General features: G+C 39.6%; 2 protein-coding genes across 2 annotated transcripts; one reads left to right on the top strand and one right to left on the bottom strand.

Moving 5' to 3' along the window:
* Positions 1-156: 156 nt before the first annotated feature.
* On the top strand, positions 157-13,180 carry FAH (fumarylacetoacetate hydrolase). The gene is made up of 14 exons (XM_063313952.1): positions 157-283; positions 1,634-1,744; positions 3,032-3,153; positions 4,435-4,484; positions 6,126-6,216; positions 6,961-7,058; positions 7,151-7,203; positions 8,000-8,099; positions 8,902-9,032; positions 10,631-10,706; positions 11,415-11,461; positions 11,565-11,666; positions 12,646-12,763; positions 13,015-13,180. The coding sequence occupies exons 1-14, from the start codon at positions 203-205 to the stop codon at positions 13,089-13,091; spliced, it is 1,257 nt and encodes a 418-aa protein (XP_063170022.1). The 5' UTR covers positions 157-202; the 3' UTR covers positions 13,092-13,180.
* A 2,040-nt stretch (positions 13,181-15,220) lies between these two features.
* On the bottom strand, positions 15,221-19,704 carry CTXND1 (cortexin domain containing 1). Its single transcript, XM_063313953.1, has 2 exons — positions 19,537-19,704; positions 15,221-17,058 (listed from the first exon to the last, which is right to left on the bottom strand). Exon 2 carries the CDS (start codon positions 17,001-17,003, stop codon positions 16,824-16,826), a length of 180 nt encoding a protein of 59 aa, XP_063170023.1. The 5' UTR covers positions 17,004-17,058; positions 19,537-19,704; the 3' UTR covers positions 15,221-16,823.
* Between the last annotated feature and the right edge of the window lie 3,335 nt (positions 19,705-23,039).

Below are 23,039 nucleotides of genomic sequence, written 5' to 3'. Positions count from 1 at the left end.
TATTGAGTCACGTGACATTCTGGGATTACTTAACTGTCTGGTATGTAGACAGCAAATTCAGTGAGGGTGGGTGGGATAGAGGAAACAAGACCGATTGGCTGTTTCCTATTGAAAAGGAGGGGCCTATCCAAGGTCTAGTAACCCAAGCAACATCTGGGAATTTCTCTTTTTCTTTCTCCTGTGCACGAAAGATCAAAGCAACATGTCTTTTATTCAAGTGGAAGAGAATTCCCATTTCCCCATTCAAAACCTGCCCTACGGAATCTTTTCTACAAAGGATGAGGTAAGTAAACAAATTTCATTTCACTTTGAGTTGGTCTCTCTTGCTTTCCTTCTGAGTATCTTGATCCAGATAGATCCTAGGCATCCACATCAGGCACTTTGCTTTGGCAAGTTGCAACGCTGGTAGGTCTAACAATGAGGAAAGACTTCCATCAACCCAGCCATTAATTTTAAGGAAACTTACTTGTAAAAAAAAATACAGAGACAGCTACTAATTTCCATAACTTTGTTAGTGTGTGGTGGTAAGAGCTTAAATAATAACTGGGACAGTACCAAAGATGTTAATTGGTTGAGAATGCCAAATCTAGGGCTCATAGGTTTTCATAAACTTGTGCAATTTTTGTTTCAGTCTATCCTGCTTACATTCAGTCCCCTTTCCACTGCATTCAGAGTGCCCATTGATAGTTTTCAGTCCTGTTTTTTCTGCAGAGGTTTGACATGTCTTTTCAATTTTCTCTTAACCAGTTTCTAATGTTGGTGAATTTGCTAATAAAATACTGAGTTCTGAACTTTGTTCCAGAGGCTCCTCCAATGCTTAGACTCTTTGAACAAAAATGTAAGGCAGACCAGATGAGTTGGAACACCAACATCTGGGGACAGCATGGCTAAGAAGGGTTTTGAAAGCCTCCCAATCTGGAGTTCCATAGGAATCCTGCATTAATAGCTGCTAAGCTTGAATGATCAAACCATAGAATACATAGAGAACTCAAAGGCCAAACCTCTGCTGTTTGTGAGTGGCATAGCTTTTGGGGGGAAAATTTAGTTTCTTGGAGAGCCAGCAGAATCAAGAGCACCAGAGCAAACCAATCCTACACTGCAGGTTATACATTAACTTTCTTGTTTGCTGAAGCGACAGAGGGGTGAGTGTTCAAGGGATAAGGTTTTTTCAAGATTTAAAAAGGTTTATGCTCCCCAGCCCAGTTCTTTCTGTGTTTATTTTTGATGGGACTCATCTGTAGAGAGGTAAAATGAGGTTTTCAGTGCCCCCCATCCTCCCACTTCACCTTTGAAGGCTGTGGATGGTCGATATGACTTTGGTAGATGGAATAGCAGCTGAGCAAATTCTGAATTTGTAAAAGGCTGGGCTTTTAATTTGGACAGGCTCTGTGCTCCAACATTTTAGATAGCTCTTCCTACAGATGCTGGGGACCAAAGCTGGAACTTTTTGAATGCAGAGTGAGAGCTCTATCACTTAGCTACAGACCATTCATTTTGTTTACTATGCCCAGTCCCTCTACAAGTTTTTAAACAATTAAATCTCATGTCTGATTAATTAGTGCCATCATTATTATACTCTGGTTTCCCTTCAGATCATATAAATTTCAAGCATATTTCTCTCTCTCTCTTGCAGCCCAGACACAGGATTGGAGTGGCAATTGGTGATCAAGTGCTAGATCTCAGTGTTATTAAACATCTGTTTGATGGACCTGTCCTTTCGAAGCAACGCCATGTCTTTGAGCAGGTATCCTTTTCTAGGAGAACCATCTTACAGAATGGTTTCAGTCAAATTTAACTACTGGTGGATTTCTCAGCTTCTTTAAGGAACCCACCAGTATAGTGCTTCTTCTGAAAACCATAGAGGTTGAAAGCTGGTGGTTAGTTGCTGAATTAGTTATATTTTTGTACCAGGGTTAGTTTTGAAGATCAGTGGAATAGTCTATCTACAGAAGTTGTGGGTTCTTCATCTCTGGAGGTTTCAACAAAGAGGCTGGACACCTCTTGAGGATGGATTAATTGGTCTTCCTGCATATTGCAGAGGGTCAGACTAGATCTTTGTGGTCCGTTCCAACTCTATAATCCTTTGATTCTATGAGTGGATGCCGAAGTCTACACCAGCCTTTCCAAGTCAAGGTGTTCTCCTTCCAGACTTCCAGATTTCAAGTTAATGTTCATAAAATCAGGAGGATGATTGCATTGCAGAAGGTTAAATAAAAGGCTAGTAGACAGTGGTGCAACTCTATAAATTTAGGTCCTGGACTTACCAATCTTATAAGATGCCTCCCTTTAAAAAATAAATAAATAAATGCAATGCTTATTAGCTAACTCAGTGAAATGGCCAACCAGCCCTACTGTGTCAGGGTCCCTCATCTTCATTCTGCAGAAAAAGTTCAAGGTGACTGCTCTCAAAACTTAACCTCACCACCAGGTTCACATTTGACTCCAAGGAAGAGGGGAGCAACAGTGATGATGGTGATTTCAGGTTTCTCTCAACAAACTAGAATGGAAGAAGGCATTCTAGGAAACAAAAAGCTAATAATCTGTGGGTTTATTGTAGAAAACCTAATGAGGACTTTACAAAAGAATTTCTATGACTGCTATTTATAGTGAAACCAAAGCTTACATTTTTTCATCCTTTTCTCCTGCCCATGCATGTAAAGAACTCTAAGTCATTCTCTTTTGAGTGGGGGAAACAATTTTCATCTATCTCTTGTTCTAGTGACTGACTGATCTGGTATCAGGCTCCTTGGTCATGACCTGGAGAACTGGCTGAGGTGAAGACCCACTTAGGGAGCACTGAATTTCTGCCTTCCGCAAATAGTCCTTGACCCATTCCTGCACAGAACCTACATTTTGCATGCATGATTAGCAACTAAGTGACCCACCATGATTTTCCATTAGTATTGGAGTGGACAAATGGCTTCAAGGTTGCACATCAGGCTGGAATTGGGATCTCTTAGTGACTTGCTGTTCATATCCTACATTAGAGCCATGGAAAGACATGATTTCTCTCCTTTTACCTTCACTGCAGTCAACTCTCAATGCTTTCACGTCATTGGGCTGGGAAGCGTGGACCGAGGCCAGAGCATTGCTGCAAAAAATGCTTTCTGCTGAAGAGCCAACACTCAGAGATAATTCAGAGTTACGCAAAAGGTACTTAAATATAGAACAAGGGTGTATATTTGGTGCTGTGCATGTATGAGTGATGTGTGATTTAGTGGGAGTGCAGTTACAATTGTTTCAAAAATTTCAGAATCAAAGAGTTAGCTTGTTAGCTAGCTAGAGTGTGCCCTTAAACAGCAATTCACTGAACAAGGGTAAAAGTCTCATCCACTGTTCTATTGACTTTTGCCACTAGCCAGCCACTTGATTTCTGACTGTGTGTAAAGAGTAAGGAAGATGACCTTGATGGAGATATGCAGGCTCCATTGCCTAGGCTCAGCACAAGCAGACTTGCAAGGTTGATGTCAGCCTCACTAGGTACACCAGACCAGGAAATCAACTCCACAGGAAGGCTAAAACTGCTTTTATTGAAATTGACTATTATAGCAGAATCTTGCAAATTTGATTGTGCTGTGCCTCCTCCCCCTTCTTACTCCAGTGAATCAGAGAAGTGTCTGCCTAAGTCACTTCCAAATGTTATCTCATAGTTCTGGACTTTAAAATGACTTCATCCCCTTTTGCCTAGTTCCTGTGTATATTCACCAAGGTCATCTTCCTGATTGTCTACACCATGGCCATTACCAGAATGAAATTTCTGGCAGTTTTCTTCTGGTCAGATGTAGCCTTAGCTTGGAAAATGATCCTTTTCCCTGAGTTGCAGGCATGCAGGATATAAATGAAATAAAGCAAAAAGCAAATGAGTTGAGCATTTTTATCCCTTGGTATAAGCTACACATACAAAAACCCTCTTCTACCAGACCTAAACTGTACATACATATGTATTTACAAAAAATTGCCCACTCACAAGATACCAGACACTTTACAATAACACAAGTATAAAAACAAATAAGATCAGGTGAAACGATAGACCCCATCTATGCTCAGGGCCGCAACTAGGGTCTGTGTCACCTGGGGCAAACATGGATTCCACGCCCATTTTGGCACCCCCCCCAGGCGCTCATTTTGGCACCCCACCAGTGTGTCACCCAGGGTACATGCCCCGGTTGCCCCCCCCGCCCCCAGTTGCGGCCCTGTCTATGCTAACTGCTGTCCACCATTATATAGTTTATGCATTATGTTGCTGTCAATGGAAGAGATTTGGAAATCTGAACATTAACTAGTAATTTATATTTTAAAAACTAAGGAAAATATGAGGACATTCAACCTGAGTTTGTCCAATCCTTGCATTAGTGGTAGAGAGCATAGGAAATTTCAGAAAAATTGTTTCTTGAGAATAAAATGTTTGTCCTGTTTCCTTTGCTTTTTCCCCAGAGCATTTATATCACAAGCTTCTGCAATAATGCATCTTCCAGCTGAAATTGGTAAGTTCTTTGAAGGTATAGCATGTCAATAGTTTGTACCCTCAAAGGAGTAAAGTGATCATATTCTGAAAACTGCCACCCAAATGCCTTTATAAAGGAAAGGACAAAATACCCCTTCCTGCCAGTAAAAGAAGTCTTGAATCTGGTCTTTTTCTTGTAGGGCTAGCTTTGGGCTTGCAGGAAAACTACTGTTGTGTCCAGAAATGGAGACCCACTTCTCAGATCTGACTTGATAAGGCCAGACTTGAAGGCTGCTAAACTGGTGTGCTTTCCCGCATAGCTTTTACACTCACTAATATCAATCAAGAGAAGAGAATTATAGACCTGAAAAGATGTTTCTTTGGGGGTGTTTTTGGACATGGATGCAAACACAAACACAAACATCAGAATAAACAAGAGATTCCTTTGAAGAACGCCAGAGGGCAGTAGAAGAATTGTATTTATTAAAAGTCCCTTTAAAAGCAAATCCGTGTTGGCCATTGGAGAAGGTGGAAAAAAAAATCCCAAACTTATTTTAGGGCAATACCTTCAATAGGCCATCTCAAAATTTACATTGCACATTAAAAAAAAATCTTGAGTTGGCAAATTGCAAGTATTAAATTAAAACAGATGAGCAATACGTGGATCTTTTAAAAAATATATTAACAGAGCAAGATGGAAAAGGAGAAGACAACTAGATTTAAGGGATTCAGGTGTCTAACCTCCTATATTATGCAAGCAGACAGATGAAAATCTTTTATATAGTTAGATCTAGATATTTACTTAATCTTTCTGCCTGAATCAATAATAAATACATAATAAACATCCAATAATGTTTTTTAAAGGAGGGATGGAACTGCTGAATCTGAAACGGCCTGCCAGATCTTTTTGGACTCCAGCACCCATCATCTCCAGCCAGTATGATCCAATCTGAAGAGAGGTGGAGCCCAACAATATTCAATAGGCATGGACAAAGGCAGTGGGGGATTTATGATGACTTGGGTGAGGAACCACGGTGGGAAGAAAAGTCTACTTTCTTTTCCCTACCTGGTGCCTTCCAGATGTTGCTGGTCTTTCATAATTCTCAGGAGAATACATTCCAATTAAACATTAGGAGAAACTTCTTGGTGGCATGTGGTACCTTGACAATCGGACCAATTTATTGCTTGGAGCAGTTAATGGATAGCCATATTTTTAGAATATTCTATCTCTGGGTTCTCTGCACTGAGCCAGGGCTGGACAGCCTGGCTCCCTTTAACTCTGTGATTATATGCCATCAATCAGTTGCCCAGAGAAGAGACAAGGAGTTGTCAGTTAATAGGTTTCCATATCCACCGCTGAAAGCAGCAAGTGACATAGAAGTTTGTGCTGGAAGGTCAGGTTTGCTAAAGTCAGAAATAGACCTCCTACCTTTCTATCTTAAAGTTATTTCACTGGCCCAGCTTTTTCACAGGTCACAGGTCACTTGTGCACCACTTTCCAGAATTTGTTTTCCACTGCTGCTTAAGGAGGCCTCAAGTTTCCAGACTTCATGCAGCTGTTCTATGATGGCATGCATGCATGCATGCATGCATGCATGCATGCATTCATTCATTCATTCATTCATTCATTCATTCATTCATTCATTCATTCATTCATTCATTCTCGTCCTCTTTCTTCTAGGAGATTACACAGATTTCTACTCCTCTCGGCAACATGCTACAAATGTTGGATTGATGTTTAGAGGAAAGGAGAATGCGCTGATGCCCAATTGGTCAGTAGCTGTCTTTCCCTCTCTGTACAAGATGTGGGGAACATATTAGGGTGGCTTGGGTGAAAATCTGGAATAATTTATTGTCTGCACTCTGGGTGCTTAGTTTTTGAAGGTGGTAATCTTTAGGTAGGGCCAGGACAAAAAAATTGGAATAGGTTTGATATAATTATAATTTAAATTTAATTTAATGGAAGTTGAATTAAATTAATGTTTTGAAAATCACAATTGGATGGCAATTCAGTGTCCAATCTATGGACCACAAAAATAAATCAATGTATAAATAATTAATATTTGGGGCCAAATTTTAGTTTTTTGTGGTCCGCAGATTGTGCAGCTTGATCTCTCTCTCTCTCTACCTCTGCCTCTGCCTCTATCTATTTTATATGCTGCTGCCTCCTTGGTTTCTAAGTGACTCTCAATAAAATCCTTTAAAAAACATTGCAGAAAACATCGAAAACAACATAACCTATAACATTAGACAAAAGAAAACCATCAGGTGGCCTCTGTCTTCAGTACTGTCCCATCATTTGGGTGTTTCCTCTAAATTGCACTCTCCCCTGAGAGCCCACTGAGTTTGGAAGGACAACAGGAAGAGGGCCATTCTCATGTGGGGGCCTGGTCTGGTTCTTGTGGCCTACATGGAATAGATGTGCAGATTCTACCTGTCTCAGACAATGCCAGAGATGAGATATACCTCCAGAGATTATCACTGAAATGTGCTTTTAACCTGGATTGTTTTCCAAGGCTGCATCTTCCAGTTGGGTACCATGGACGTTCTTCCTCTGTTGTCATATCTGGGACCCCAATCAAAAGACCAGTGGGCCAAGTCTGTCCTAATGACAGTGAGTCTTTTAGGTTTCTACTTGCAAGTTTCAGTACTTACTGTTCTTGTTTTAATGAAAAAACACATTTACAAATTCTGTTTAAATCACAGGTAAATGTCCACATTTTGCTGCTTCCAAACATTTGGACATTGAATTAGAAATGGTAAGGTTGTATTTTCTTACATCCTGTCCTTTCTCCTTTCATTGCCACTATCTACACCCCCTTTGCCTTTTTTTAAAAAAAAAACTGAATACATTTCCATCTTGCCCTTCAGTTAATGCATTCATGCACACACACCACATGTGGCTACAACTTGATTTAAATTAATTAAAGTAATAAAAGCATTTCATAAACATGACAATTTGAAACAGCAGGAGAGCAAAGGCATCCATCCTGGAGAGAGGTAAAATTATAAAGTCATTTCTGGATCCCCTTTTGTACAACTTACCGGAGTGTGGTGTGGGGAACAGAAGGAGATCTCAGAAATGCCAAGACCCGGATAATTGATTTATGGCATTTCCAGAGCTGGCTTGGCAGTGATTACAGAGGAGGATCAGAAAGGAGATGTTGCTTCACTATTTGTCCTAACAGCCAGGAAACACACTGAGACAAGGAACTGGTCTCTAATATTTATTGCTAGTACTTAACAGGAATCCTAACAAACTGAAGAAGTGTGGGAAAACCCAGACATATAAACCCCAAAGGTTAAGGCGGTCTCGATCTGTGTCTCTTTGAATGGCTGAACAATTCCTCAGTGCTACGCATGCGCTTGACAGTCTGGGTGGGAGCCCCCTGCTCGCCATCCTTACTCATGACACTATTCCATTCTTGCCTGTTGAGGCTTCTGATCAAGAATTCTCAAGAGCCCTTCTGTTTTGCCTCAAGGTCAGTTATCTGACCATATGATTTAGATATGCTTTTCTAATATGCCTGACAAGGTCTCCTTCTACCTTTCCAGGCATTTTTCGTAGGGCCTGGAAACAAACCTGGAGTTCCTATCCCCATTGGTGAAGCTCACAAGCACATCTTTGGAATGGTCCTCATGAATGACTGGAGCGGTAATACACCGTCAATCTTATGACAGTAGACAATATGCTAATATAAGGGAGCGCTTAGAAGATGTGCTCAAGAGAACAAAGTCCAGCAGAAGGCCAGTTTCTATAACTGACAGATGAAGAAGTTAGATACTAGCTCCTTTGCCATCTTCTCTTTTTTTAAAAAAAAAATACAGTATCAATCAATCATTGATTGACAGTATGTTAAAAAAAGGATCTTGTGGGACAGAGAACATGGTAGGAACCATGAAAGGTATGCATGCGTGCATTGCTTATATCTGTGTGAAGAGTTAAATAATTGGCCCGGCCACTGGGAATTCCAATAATGCTTTATAAAGCTTTAGCTTATGATACTGAGACATTTAGTTTTGGTGTAGTCTCTATCTGTAATTGGCTGAGCTTCTGTGATGTGCGGCATCCTTTATTGTGCCTAATTGCCATTGACTGTGTTCAAGCACAGTACCAAGCTATTATTTCTACTGAAGTTTTTTAGATAAAGATTGATTTTTTTTTATATTAGCAATAATGTAGATAGATAGCTTAGCGTGTTCTAAAAACTGAATCTATGCACTCAGAAGCAAGCACTCCAGAATTCAATGGAGCCTATTTCTAGGGATCTATGCAGAAGTTTGGAAATCTTCAAAAATATATAACATATTATGTGCTGCTCTTTGGGTGAATATCCATGTTCATGTTCTTTCTCTGATATGATGGATGCACCAATGAATCAGAGAAATCTTTAGGCACAATCGTGATGTGGAATGGTTTCATTCTGAATGTTTCTCTGCTTTCTTTCTTTCTTTAGCTCGTGACATTCAGAAGTGGGAATATGTCCCCCTGGGTCCATTCTTGGGCAAGAGTTTTGGCACCACTATCTCTCCATGGGTGGTCACCATGGAAGCTCTGATGCCCTTTGTACTGCCAAATCCCATTCAGGTTAGTACAAAGTGTAAACACATGGAACTCCACAATGAACTTAAAGTAGTCAAGATACCTGGCCCTATCACTTTTGAGAGATACTGTCTCCCTAAAACTCAGTTTGGCTTCATACAATATACTAACCCAAAATGTGTTTATATATATACATAAAATAAAAATATAAAAATTCCGTTCTTACCCCTACGTGTGGTGTGTGTCTTCCTCAACCTCTGGTCCTCTACCAAAGGCCTGGGAGTTTGAGGGTTCTGCACAGTATCTTAGCTGTTCCTAGCACTGCACTCTTCTGGATAGAGAACTCTGATGTTGCTTCTGGGATCTGTTGGAACCACTCTACCAGCTTAGGAGTCACAGTCCCAAGTGCTCCTACCACCACTGGGACCACTTTGGCCTTCACTTTCTACATCCTCTCTAGTTCCTCCTTCAGGCCCTGGGACTTCTCCAGCTTCTCATACTCCTTTTTCCTGATATTGCTGTCACTTGACACTACTACATCTATCACCACCGCTGTCTTCTGGTCCTTGTCTACTACCATGATGTCTGGTTGATTGACCTTATCTTTGTGATGACCAGACATATACATAATCATAGCTTAAGACTGAAACTACTATCATGTAACTAATGCTTTGATGTGAGTCACACATTTTTTCTTTGTCTAATATTATACTTAACTTTGGGTGGAAAGCTAAATAATTCTATGCTTGAAATACAGGCATCTAAACTGTAATTAATACTGACAGAATTTTTACCTTTCTTTCCCTATTTTCAATACCTGAAGTTTTTTAAACAATAGAATGCTAATAATCTTTGATTGTTTTATATAAATATCACTGCATTGAAACAATATAATGTATCAAGAGTTATAGCAATATAATAAAAAGGAAAAAATGTGCTTGCTTTGTTTCTGCCTCTGAGTGTTGTATGAACCAGCCACAGGTGGCGTATTTAGTGAAACCTACTTAAGCAAACCATGCCTCAGTGTATTGTGTGAATGCAGACTCTTAGTCCTAGCCACTGAAGGTTTAGCTAAAGAGCAATAGGAGCAAGAACCAGGAAACACCATCTTCCTAATAGCACTTTGATAACTTGCCATTGGAAGGGGGTGTTTGGGACACGCTTTTTGTTCCACTTTTGTAATACCAATATACCCAGCCAAAGGTTTGCACTGAGCTACCAACTTGGAAGAAGTTAAATGAATGAAGAAGCCAACAGCAATCTCATAACATGCTCTCCTTCTTCTGTCTCATGAGCCCAAACAACTTGTTGCTAAGAGGCAGAATGAGTTGCTTTCAGATGGTCCATCTTGGCTTAACTGCTGGTCTAGTCTCTGCCTTTCAGACAATTCTTTGCTTCTTGAGATTAATTTCGTACTTCACTATCAGGTCACAAGTTCTTGCTCAGTAGAGTTCTTTTGGTGGGGGGAAGATTTTGTTTTTTTAATGTACTAGCCTATTCATACCTTTGTTCCTAGAGACCATCCAGTTATATAGAAAACACACTTTATTTTGGTGTGGGTCTGTGGTGGTATTTTTTAATGATTAGTACTCTAACCCCCAACTTTGATATTAGAGAGAATGATATTCTTATATTCTTTCAAGGATCCCAAGCCCCTGCCTTACCTTTGTGATGACCAGCCTTATACTTTTGACATAAACCTCTTTGTTGCTATTAAAGGTATGTACGGCGTAGTTCTGAATCGGTTTACAACTTGTGGAGCTCCAAAGGAGCAAATTCAGAAGACTAAGATAATGACATGTGACTTGATTACATGGATGATGCAATCTTGTACCCATGTACTTTCTCGTTGAGAATGGAGAAAGCTCTCCTGTATGGAAGCAGTTGATTTGACCTCAGAGATTAGAATTCTTGCTTGCAGCCCCCTCCACCCAGTTACTACCTAGATATATGTCAGCCCTTTGAGGTAGTCCAGACAAGAAGCACAAACCATGAGTACTATCACTACCTTTATTTTAAGGTTATAATAATAGAATCTTGCAAGTCTGAAAGTATTTCTTCCCTTCTTTCCTTTTACTTTCCAGAAAACTCGGGAGGGTCCCTTCTGAGACACTTCCCATGCCCCTTTTCCTTCTGTGGGCTGAGATACCTTTTGCATGACAGTTGACTAATCTGTGGCTCTTTCACCTGTCTCCCAAGGTCATTCCCACATACCATTGCAATATATTAGCCACTGTGTGAATCTCAGGTGGGAGTCATCAATGTTGCCCTGTAATTATTAAAAGAAAAAAACACTGCAAATGTAATTAATTTGTGCTTATGCAGATTCAAATTAAAGTTCTCTGGTGCATGTGTCTGATCATGTTAAAGATTTAGAGTGGGCACAGACTTCCTCTTGTTTCCTTGACAATATTTCCTTGCTTTCAGGCGATGGTATGAGCAAGCCAGTTAATATTTGCAGGTCAAACTTTAAGGTAAGAGGAAAAGTTATTATAATCTAATCTATCATATAATCTATGAAAAACTGATGCATGTACAGTAGTCTTTATGGCTATCATTCTCCTTCTTTATACATAGTACATGTATTGGACCATGAAACAGCAGCTAACTCACCATACTGTTAACGGTTGCAACCTCAGACCAGGAGATCTTTTGGCCTCTGGAACTATTAGTGGACCAGTAAGTATTGAACTGAGCATACCGTTATCAAAATGTTTGCATTAAAAAGGGTAAGACTTTTAAACTTGATGTGAGAAATCTAATAGCCTTAGAACTAAAGCCCCAGGTTTTAAATCTGTTCCAAAATGTGTCTCAGTAGGTCCTTTGTATTCTCCAGATTCAGGCACACCAATAATAATAATTAGGATGTAGCAGAACTTGGAAATCTCAGTTTTTAGCATTAGGAATTGAGTTCTCTTTACTGCCACATCTAAGTATGGTAGATAGAGAAAGAGAGAAAGTGCCACCAGGACTGCATTCCTAGTTATAACCATGGTTGGTATCAAAGCCTCAGACCAGCGTTTCTCAACCTTAGCAACTTTAAGATGTGTGGACTTCAACTCCCAGAATTCCCTAGCCAGCTGGGAATTCTGGGAGTTGAAGTCCACACATCTTAAAGTTGCCAAGGTGGAGAAACGCTGCCTTAGACTGTGGTATATCAAGGGAATATGGAGCCACAGGAAATGTAGTTCTCCATTTCCCAGTATCCCCAGATGCAATGTATGTGTAGTAAGGGCCATTGCTGCAGACCCTGTTGTAGTCTTTATCAAGATTGGAGCCTTCCTGGTTCTTCACTTTTTGCATCTGAAAAATAACGCAAAGTAAAGAGGAGAAGATAGAAAGAGTGGTAGGTTTTTCTACCAGAAAAAGTAGAATTTAGATATGTCTTAATTAGAATTCTTTTTGGAAGTTTTTGTTCTGTCACTAGGTTCTGAGATTTTATAAGCTCTGGCTTTAAAAGAAACCAAAACATTCTCTAGGCATCACATCTTCCAGATAATAAAATATTAAATTATGGTCAAGGATTGACAGATGCTTTTCTCAGAGTTTTACTCCTCAAATCCCAAGGTGGGCTTAATTTCTGAAAAACAGAGGCCAGGATAACAGTTACATAGCAAGCTGATGCTTGGTGTTCTTGTTCTGATTTCTGCCTTTGAAGGAACCTGAAAATTTTGGTTCCATGTTGGAACTGTCCTGGAATGGGACAAAAACTATTGATCTTGGGAATGGTCAGTCCCGAATATTTCTGCAGGATGGAGATGAAGTCATTATGACAGGTAAGCAAGTGTAAATGTGGACAGAGAAAGCAAAGGGAGAACTATCACTCCTAGCATTAACATTCAACTTCATTGGTCTGCTACTGACTTCCGGCACACAATAAGTCCAACATGCATGCCAAGAATCCAATATGTTGGGATGGGAGGAGTGGAAATGCATGTAAAGGAGAGAATGAAATGGAGTATACCAGAAAAGGGCAGTTTTTAATATTGGTTAACAATTGCCAATATGATCTTTCTAATTCTTTCAGGCTACTGTCAGGGAAGCGGTCACCGTGTTGGTTTTGGTGAATGTTCTGGGAAAATTCTCCCTGCCAGGCTGATCTAAGAAGATGTCCATGAGAAAACAAAAAAAAAAGTGGAAAAGTTTGAAGATATTTCTACCTTTGTTTGACATAAAGAAATGTAAAAGCACTATGTCCATTATAGTTTTCTCTTTTTTTTAGGCAATGTTTTTAACAAACACTTTTTTGGGATTTACAGACTCCTGATTTCTTGATATTTTGATGACAAATATATTTTAGGAATGCAACAGCAATAATGTGTCAGGTTCTCAGTGTTGCATTTCACTTATGTCTGGTTTCATAACTTCATTTCTAAAATTTTCCATCGTCATACACAGGCAGATATGAACTCATCTTGAGACATGCAAATTAGCTGGAAAAAGTGCTTTAAGTATGTCCTGAATAGTTCTGCAAAGAATTCCATTATTTTTCTATTATTCCCCCCCACCTCTTAGCCCACATATATACACCAGTTAGTTAAGGCTTACCAAGCATCTGGTAAAAAATTGACCCTTCCTGATTTATGTTCCAATAAATCTTTAAGTATCATAGAATTTATTTTATTCACCATGTTCTTTCACAGACAAGCTGCTTATCATTGGTCCATGGGCATCTTTGGAATTTTGAGAGCATGTGGGTGCATTCACAAAATGGCTGCCATGGCAAGGCCTACAGGATGCTGTCTATCATCCCAGTGGGACAAAGACATTCCTGCCAATACATCTGATGTTGAAGGCTAGTTCTTTTATTTCTTTTGTTTTCCTTTTCTTCAGGGAGAGCTATTCCATTATTATCAGGAGCCTTTGCAGACCCCTATCTATGGATTTCCACATTCTAACCCATAAATATACAAAGGAGAACTGTTCATATGGATGCAATGCCAAAGTGCCACGATTTCAATTCAGGGTATGCTAGAATTACCCCCAGATATTTGCAAAGCAAATTTCTTTGCAGTCCTGATAAGACCTCATTTTGTAAAAGAAGAAGGCATCAAGGCAAAGATCTCCACAAAAACTAGGAGCTGCTCTGTTGTGCAGATTGATCAGTGGTGTATGGGTGTGTGTCTGTGTGTCAGTGGCATCTCTAGTGTAAGGATGCAAGAGTGGTTGTGGGCTACATGCTGCCTTTTCTTGCAGCCACTATATTGGATTGTGCTCAGGTATAAAATGGGGTAATCCAGCAAATCAAATTAAGTTTATTGTGCAACTGTCCCTGTGAGATCAAAAGCCAGAAATTGGACTCATCCTTGGATGTGGTCAAATACCCTTCCTATTGCAGAGGCAATAAAACAAGGCTGATACGCTTTACTTGGTAGGAGGGAGGGTTGAAGCAGAGCTACAACTGTCAAGTTTGCAGATCTCTGCTGACTCTGATTGATTTTTCTAAATTATGCCAAAGGAATAAAATGAATCTTTCTATACCAGAGCATTTGTTTGGATGATGCACTGGCCCCCTGAAATAATTTACCATACTGCATATGAATGGGACAAACCTGAAGTTCAGTTCAGAATTAGCATGAAAGCTCTTCTCAGATATACTGGCAAAAAATATCAGCATCAAAAGTGAATTTTTTTTTATACTGGCACAGCCCATTTTATGCAAGAGAGAGGGGCCTTAGGGTACATCAAACAGTGCAATATAAGTTCCCCCAAGTGTAAGGGAAGCAAACCTGTTATCACTGTTGGAAATCTGGTGTGCAAATCTTTCAATTATTGGTTGATGCAACATCATTCTTCTGCACACACACACACCACTGCAAAGTGGGGCAGTAGTTACCAGTGTGTTCAGGGGTGTCCCCCTTGAAACTTCCTGCTCTACCTGATCATCATCTTTACTTACAGCAATGCCTCTGAGCCCCTCATAGACCCCACCAAGGTAGCCCTGACTTTATTTACCAGCCTAGAAAGTAGTCAGAGGAACATGAAGCGGTAGAGAGCATCCTGGGGTGCCAGAGAGAGTTTTGGACAGCAACTTGATTAGTTTGCCATCTTAAAAATAGGTCTTTTATGACTGGCTGTGTTCATCACAGTAGCAAGTTTGGAAGGCTGCCCATAGGATGCCCTCCAGATTCTGAACATGCCCTTTAGCCTCAAAAGATTAGAGAAACTCTGATCTATCTGGCAATAGATTTCTATCTGCTTTTTCTCCACTCTGGTTTTGCACTTGCTTCCTGTTTTATTCCCATTCTTCTAATTCATTACTGCGTTTTCTCCACGTTTTGCTTCGGGCACCTAGGAGAACATGTATTCCTCCCTACCCTCCCTTTTTAAAAATCCTCATAATGATCCAGTCAGTTGGCTATGGATAGATTTGAACCAAGGATTCTATAATTCTGATCTATTCAGGTCACCTATTGACTTCTGGGAGAACACATCAACTGATGAACAGTGAACAAATGGTGAAGTGCATACAAAGATCTAACAAAAGGACACCAGTACATCTGTTTTGTCCTGTTGAAGCTGTTTATTATATTTGGCAATACATTTGCTGCAAGTAGTTTCTGCTAGGCATTTCCATCTTGAAGAGCAACATCCTTGGTATGGCAGACTAGTTTAAGACTTAAATGTGACATTGCTTTACTTAAAATCAAATGAGCAGAGGCACCTTCTCTCATGCAATTTGGAATCACCATCCCTAAAGCTGCATCCCTTTGTGGTTAAAGTGGACAGCCAAGAGGTGGATATCTTTGGGAAAGCTCTGTGCATCACAGAAGGGTTTTTATGCAGGGTCACAACTGGAAGCATCTCTATTTCAAAGACCACACTGCTGTTTCTGTCTTGCATGCATTCTCCAGCTGGAAATGAAACTAGTACTACCTTGGAAGAAGGAAAATGGGATTTAGAAATAACTACTGGCAGCTATTGATAAGGATTGCCTTTTTTTTTCTTTCCCTGGAAGGGCACCTCTGTCTTGATTGGCAGCCTGTGAAGATAAGCTTGGATTGGAAAGGCTGACCTGCTACATTTCTGTCTGCCCAGCTGCAGTTAAAAATTTTAAAACTCTGTTAGGATAAAAGTTGACGACTCCTGACTGCTAAGAGCAGAAACCGATATTTATGATTTCAGTTGAAATAATTACTTAAATCAGAGTTGCATAACTGAATCGGTACATTCTTGAGTGTGGCCTATAGAGACACTCCCATAATTGCCACCAAACTGTAATTTTATGGAAAATTGTTTAATACATGGAGAGTAAGGATATTAGCTGGATCGAATTAATATAATATAATCTTATTGATAATAAATTGACATGAACCTACAAACAATTTGAGTTTCTTTGTGGATCCCATGCACTTTTTGCCCTACATGAGGGAAGGATGAAACCCACAGGCCATACTCAAATGCTAAGCATGGCCCCTAGTCTGAATAAAGTTGTACACGTCTTATTTAAATGCAGCCAAAGTTGTTACATACAGATTACCCTAGAGAAAACTTGAGAGTTCTAGTACCTAAAGAGCATTTCTGCTACTTGATGAAATAGAATCATAATATTCCCTCATTAAAACCTGAAGAGAGAGCATAAGGGCAGGTGAAGACCAGAAGGGTCTAGACCAGAAGGGCAAGGTGAAGAATTCACATAGATCTGCAGGGAGCTACAATCAATGTGCTCTCAAAAACTTCTCCATTGCCATAAGCATCTTGGTGAAGATGAGCCAGGTTAAGTGCTTTCATCCTGGTAGGGTGGCCACCTAGACTCTGCTTTCCTGCACCAAGTACTTGGTTGGTCCAAGTTGCAGAGTGCTCAGGGCCCACATTTTCCCCAAGCCCTTGTGTTGGTCAATCATCCAGGTGCTGTTCCTCCCATGTGGATGTCGGGATGGCGCTGTAAGGGTCCATGATCACTTTGGCACAGCGGATAATCATGACAATGAGAAAAAGACAGAGGAAGACAAAGCATGCTAAGGTTAGTCCTTTGTCCACATCGACAAAGGCTGGTTCGGGTGTTGGTCCTTCCATTGCTTATGTCTCTCCACATCAGGGTTAATTCCTGCTGCTACCATGATTTTTCTACCTGCAGAAAGTGACAGTGTTTAACAAAAAAATCCATGCACAATCTTTAGAATTCTTTTTAGAATGCAAGTTTAAGGGTTTCTGCACTGATATACATCTCCCCCAGCATTAAAATTGAAGACCCCAGTATGCTTCCTTAAATTTCATCAGATTGGCAGGTACCAGAGACAGGTCTTTTTTAGTGGTGGCCTTATATATCTGGAATCATTTCCTTCAAGATGAACATTGCCTCAAATTAAAATCATTCCTGTTTCATTCAGCATTTTTTTATGTTTTTAGTGGCCCAGTTCCTCTATACTATTTTTAAAATCTGTTTCACCTACAGTTTTCCCAAAAGGGAGGATATAAAATAGAATAATAATAAATATGTGCCAAACTCTTTTGGGATTGGGTAGACATAATTAATCACAATTGCTTGTGCTGCTCATTGTTCTGTTTTTAATAGACATTAGATTGCTATTTTGATGTTCTGGAACCATTAATGCTCTGTTTTATTGCTCTTTTATTGAGAGCAGATTCTGGAATCCTCACCAGAAGAAAAACAGGTTAGGAATGTATTTATTAGGAGCATTTATCTTCTATCTTTCCATGACAAAAATAGCACTAATTCAAATTGCAATAAAATAATGAAAACAATACACCACAATGAAATCATTGTGGGTGGAAAAAAGGGAACGGGGCGAGTTACTCAATATATCCCAGTCAACAACAACAGTCTAAGAGCATTTACTTTCAAAATTTCTTCCAAAGGAGGAGAGAATTTCAGTGAATTTCAGAAAATTTGAAAGATGGCCAAAGAACATGTGTGAATGTCCTGTCATTCATTAGATAATCTTCTCTTCAACAGTCTTTAACCTCCCTGGCTCCCTACATTTCTATTCAATGCAAATGAAAGATTTCCGGGGGGGATTTCTCTACTGCTCTGTACCCCTCCCCAGAGATAGAAGTATGAAGATCCAAGGAGGCTTCAGAGCACTGGAAAGACAAGTGGCAGAAAACACCAAATATAGCATCGTTCATCACCTTCAACAACAAAAATTAGCTTTAAAAATATCACCAAGAGAAAGACAGGAAGATATTCTCAAAGATCCTAAGCACAAAGCAGAAAAATAATTAACCTTTTTTTTTTTTACAGGGGGAGAACCTTTCTGAATAATTGCAAGGCAGCTTTAGCCCAGTATTATCTAATGCTGGAAAGTGCCAAAACTGAAAAGTGCCAACATATCCCGGAGGGGCTGTGGTTACAGATGTAGTGGCTACAGATGTGGGTCCATTATATGGTACAGATATTCTAACATCTGCTCTCATTTGGGTTGTAACGGATGAATCTCCCCCTTTTTGGTGGTCTTCAGCAGGCACAATGGTTTCAGATGTTATTGGAGACGACTAACCTGATGTCCAATATAGGCCACTTCTGGGTAAAATGGGGTTGGGAGCAAGTTGAAAATGAGACTCTGAAGGTAAAAGCATTTTTAAATGGTTAATTTCTTTCACAGTGAATGTGTGGCATGTGCTACTTCTGGAGTTGCTGGTTTTAATGGTGGAGTTGCTGGCAGGTGTCACTTCTGGAGTTGTTGGTTTTGGTGAATCATGTTTCCATCACTTTGCAGGATGCTCACACTTCCCAATGGGAAAGGGCTTGGGGGAAGAAGTTTCTGGGAATGCCTTCCCTTGGGATTTAACAGAAACCTAGGAAGACAGGGAGGCTGTAGACCCACAAACAGAGGATTGTGTAATGAAAGTAAGGACAGTTATAGAATCTCTTGACCACTTGGTTTCTAAATAAATGCAAGAACATCCTACTCCATTCCTGAGACTTGATCAGAAATTCTCTTCTCCTTTGAAAGAAATCTCAAAAGCGTATTTTCTTTCATGTAATTGAAAGAGTACAGATAGAGCAAAAGGCAGGAACGTCTTTCTTCAGGGTACGAGTTTTACAATATCAGGCCACTTCTGTCAAATTAATTATTTTCTCACACAATCACTACTTTATGCTCACCTCAAGAGAAGTGGCCAGAATGTCACTCTCCATACAGAAAATTCCAATTCAGTTCCCTGCATGTCTAGACAGGGCTGAAAAAGTCCCAACCCCAAAATCTTACAAATCTCTGGGAAATTCATATAACTAAAGCAGAATTAGCTGGACTGAAAAAGTGACCCATTGTAAGTCATCTTTCTACGTTTGTGAATATTTAAAAATTGCTGACAATACAAAAAAATATAATTGGAAGCATTCTAGCTTTGAGGTAGCATCTAGGAAGAATATTAGAAATAACTAATATTGAAACAGACACAGGGTGCTCAAATTCAAATGGAGTAGTCATGACCAAAAATATAAAAGAGATTGAGAATATTTTTTTTCTTAATAATATGAAAATGCAGCTTGATTACATTGCAAGTGCGGTTGAGGAAGGCTGTTACAGAGCAAGTCAAATCTTACAAAAGCTGTTTTGATCCTAGCATTTCTGATGCAACTTACCCTGGATTTTGGCTTTGTTGCTCAGTTCCTGGAATATGGCAGCTTCACCAAGATTCAGGGAAACCGATACCTAGGAATAGGCATAGCATCATAAAGGCACCCTCTTAGGCTGGATGTTGCTTTTGTTTTGATTTATTTCATGTTAAATCTGTCTCATATATTCCTGCAATGAAACCTTTATGTCAAACCTTTTGCAAAGATACTGGCTGGATTCACACATAGGTGCTAAGCATTGCCTTGTTAACCATGGTTTATTAAAAGCAAGCAAAATGGGTTGATTTCATACCACCTACTATGCCATACACAGACATGCATGAACCCAGCCATGGCTTGTGGCTTAGCGAGTTGTAGAAATGCCCCCAAATACGACTTATTTAATATATCACAGTGAAGCAAACTTTGGCATAATGCAGTGTGCAAAGCCAGTCTAAGCGTACTTGTGGCATAGAGTTAGAGCCAAGTGCCCCCAGGACTTGCATGGAACACTGTTATGGGTTCCATGGAAAGAGATGTCCTGGTTATGATGGTCTGTGAGAATAACCTTGGGAGACAGGAGGAGAAGGAGCCACAGCCTAGGCAATGGTCAGACAAGAGATATCTCAGCCCACAGAAGGAATGGGGATGTGGGAAGCATCTCAGAAGCAACTCTCCCTAGTTCTCCGGGAAGTAAAGGCAGGGAAGAGGAGAAATGTTTTCAGACTTGCAAGATTCTGTTACTGTAACTTACAATAAAGGTAGTGTTAGTACTCATGGTTTTGGTTTCCAGCCTGGACTACCTTGAAAAGCTGATATGATAGCAAATTATTTCAATAGAAGAGAAGGAGGAAACCACACCCACACCAACACTGGCAGGGCAAGCTACTGCATATAAACAGGCAGCAAACCCCACATTCACTTGCACTGATGATGTTACCTAATCAGGTCATGAACCGTCTGCAGGCAAATAACCAAGCTCAGAGAGCACCAAGGATTCCCCAGCAAATTATTTCTCTTTCAAAAAAATGGAGGCAGTGATTCAGATTTTTAAGGACCTCTATGCTACATTTCCAACAGTGCAAACTGAACATCTAACTTGAGAGGTTGTGTTTCCCTATTCATTGCAGCAATTCCTTTGTTGCATTGTCCATCTCCACATCCCATCCAAGTTTTAATATCTCTTGAGTTTATGATATTCAATTTTACACCTGTGAAGCAGCTTCTAGTTTCACTTTCAGGTCCATTAACCACCCAAGCTGCTATTTAATCATCTTGCAGTAGCTGTGAATATCCAACTTTGATTAAAAACAAGACAAAACAAAACACATCTCTTGTTTCTCTGATTATGAAGTGATGGAGAAAGCAGCCAAATGACTTCAAATACCTGGACAGCAATATGTGGGAACTATAACTTCACCCAGTAAAAATTCATTGCACTTTTTCAGAAAAGAAATGGGCCCCTTTAGGAAGCAGTATGGAGTCCTTTCGTTTGGCTGTAATTCTTTTTGTACAGTATATTTTTCCTTTTGTATATTTTTTTCCTTTTACATATTTTTCTGAGTGAATTCCTTTTGTTAATTATGTAATTTGGAAAGCCACATTGACTTTCACATACCCCATTTAATTCATTACAGTTCTCTTGCTTCAAGACATCATGGCTTCCCTAGTACGTTCAACAGGTGTTTTTGTTTCTTGTTTCAAACTGGAGTAAAAGAATATTTATGGAACAGTTTCAAAGTGGATTTTTACAAATCAGTAGTTTGCAAAGGGAACACAGCACAGAAGGGTATTTTGTGATTCTCTGGAAATGTGTGATAAGATTTGATGGCAGGGGTCAAAATTATCAAATTTGGGGGTTTTTTTCCCCCTCCAACATTATTTTAATTCAATCCCTATTTTTTTCTTTTTCCTTCTCATCTAATAAACATGCATTTTTGTACATAACTATTTCATTATGCATTTTTGTTTTAAAAATATGCACTGCAAAATTGGCATATATTACTGTTTGTGTGTGTGTGTGTGTAGTAATTTATTGGATTTAAAGTAAAATACAAAGAAAATCTCAGGATTTAGGCTTAGTGCATCTCATGGCCATTTGCTACATTATATCTCTCCTGCTGCATAGATTTGATCTGATGTATAACAGGTTTGTTTTAATCATTAGATCAGTGTTTCTCAACCTTGGCAGCTTGAAGATGTGTGGACTTCAGCTCCCAGAATTCCCCAGCCAACCATTTGAACTAGTCAGGCCATTGGTGAGAATCTACCTTAGGAACATAAGAAATAGGACATTCACATACAAAGTCAGACCTGTGGTCTATGTAATACAGTCAGTTCTGGCTAACAACAGGAAGGCATTTTTCCCATTGTTCCTGGAGATGCTAGGATTGATGATGGAATTTCTTGATGCAACCCATATGCTCAACTATTGAACCATAGCCTATAGCCCCCCACTCCATCAAATTGGAATTAGCTCTGTGGCATAGGATGCAGGATTACATTAAGTCTTTCCAAAGCATCTCTCCCACCACAAAAAATCACCCCCTAGATTTTTGTTAGTGGGATACCTGAAGCCACACTGTGCAGAGAAAAGTTGGAGTTGCAGCTTTCAGAGCAACTGATATACTAACTGATGATATGGTCTGATATCTGATACTATGAAGATGTACTGGGCCTGTTTTGCACAAGCTATACAAGAAATGTACAAGATGCTGCAAAGGGTTACTAGCATGGCTGAGTTTTCCTTTCCTTCCCTTCCCTTCCCTTCCCTTCCCCAGTGCTGCTTATATCCACCCCCTGCAAATTCTTTTTTGCAACCTAACATGCTAAATCAGGTTGAGGTTGACAGTTAATGAGATTAAACATAGCTAATGACTGTTCATTATGTTCAGATTAATAGACTAGGAAAAAAAAGAATAGGAAATTAAAATGCTTTTAAGCTTGGCAATCTTGCAGTTCTACCTTAATGTTACAACTGTATCAATACCTCTCAATGGTGTTGGAAATAGACTTTGGACTCCACATTTAAAATGTGGACCTTTTTGAAAGTGCTGTGGCTAAGTGTTCACAAAACTCATTGTAAAAATTTTCCTTTGTCCAGAGCTGGTGCACAGAGCTGGTGTCATTCTCTGGTCTGTCAGATTGATTCATTTCAGTTGTACATTCTTGGGCACATACCACAATCAATCCAATGCTTGAATTTTAATAACTCTGGGGATAATTCATAATATATTTTCCATTCTCTATGATTTAAAAACCATTCAGGCATCAAGCTGGGCAGCCCATTACTTAAGTCCAGAATATGACTCCAGTTGCCAGGATTAACATTTTCTCCTCTTGATAAATGGTTTGTTTACTCTGTATAATATAGCAATATGGACAAAATCCCAAGTCCATTTGGATCCTCCAGCTACAGTAATTTTGACCACTTTCTGCTTGTAAGTATGAAACTGCCAATCAACTTTACTTAATGACTCAAGCAGTATTGCTTTGAGGTCAATCGCATCATGTGTTATGCTGAATATAAG

This window comes from Candoia aspera, chromosome 13 (assembly GCF_035149785.1).
Source record: "Candoia aspera isolate rCanAsp1 chromosome 13, rCanAsp1.hap2, whole genome shotgun sequence".
NCBI lineage: Eukaryota > Metazoa > Chordata > Lepidosauria > Squamata > Boidae > Candoia > Candoia aspera.
Note: the sequence above shows the minus strand (reverse complement) of the source record. Positions and strands in the feature narration are given on the sequence as shown.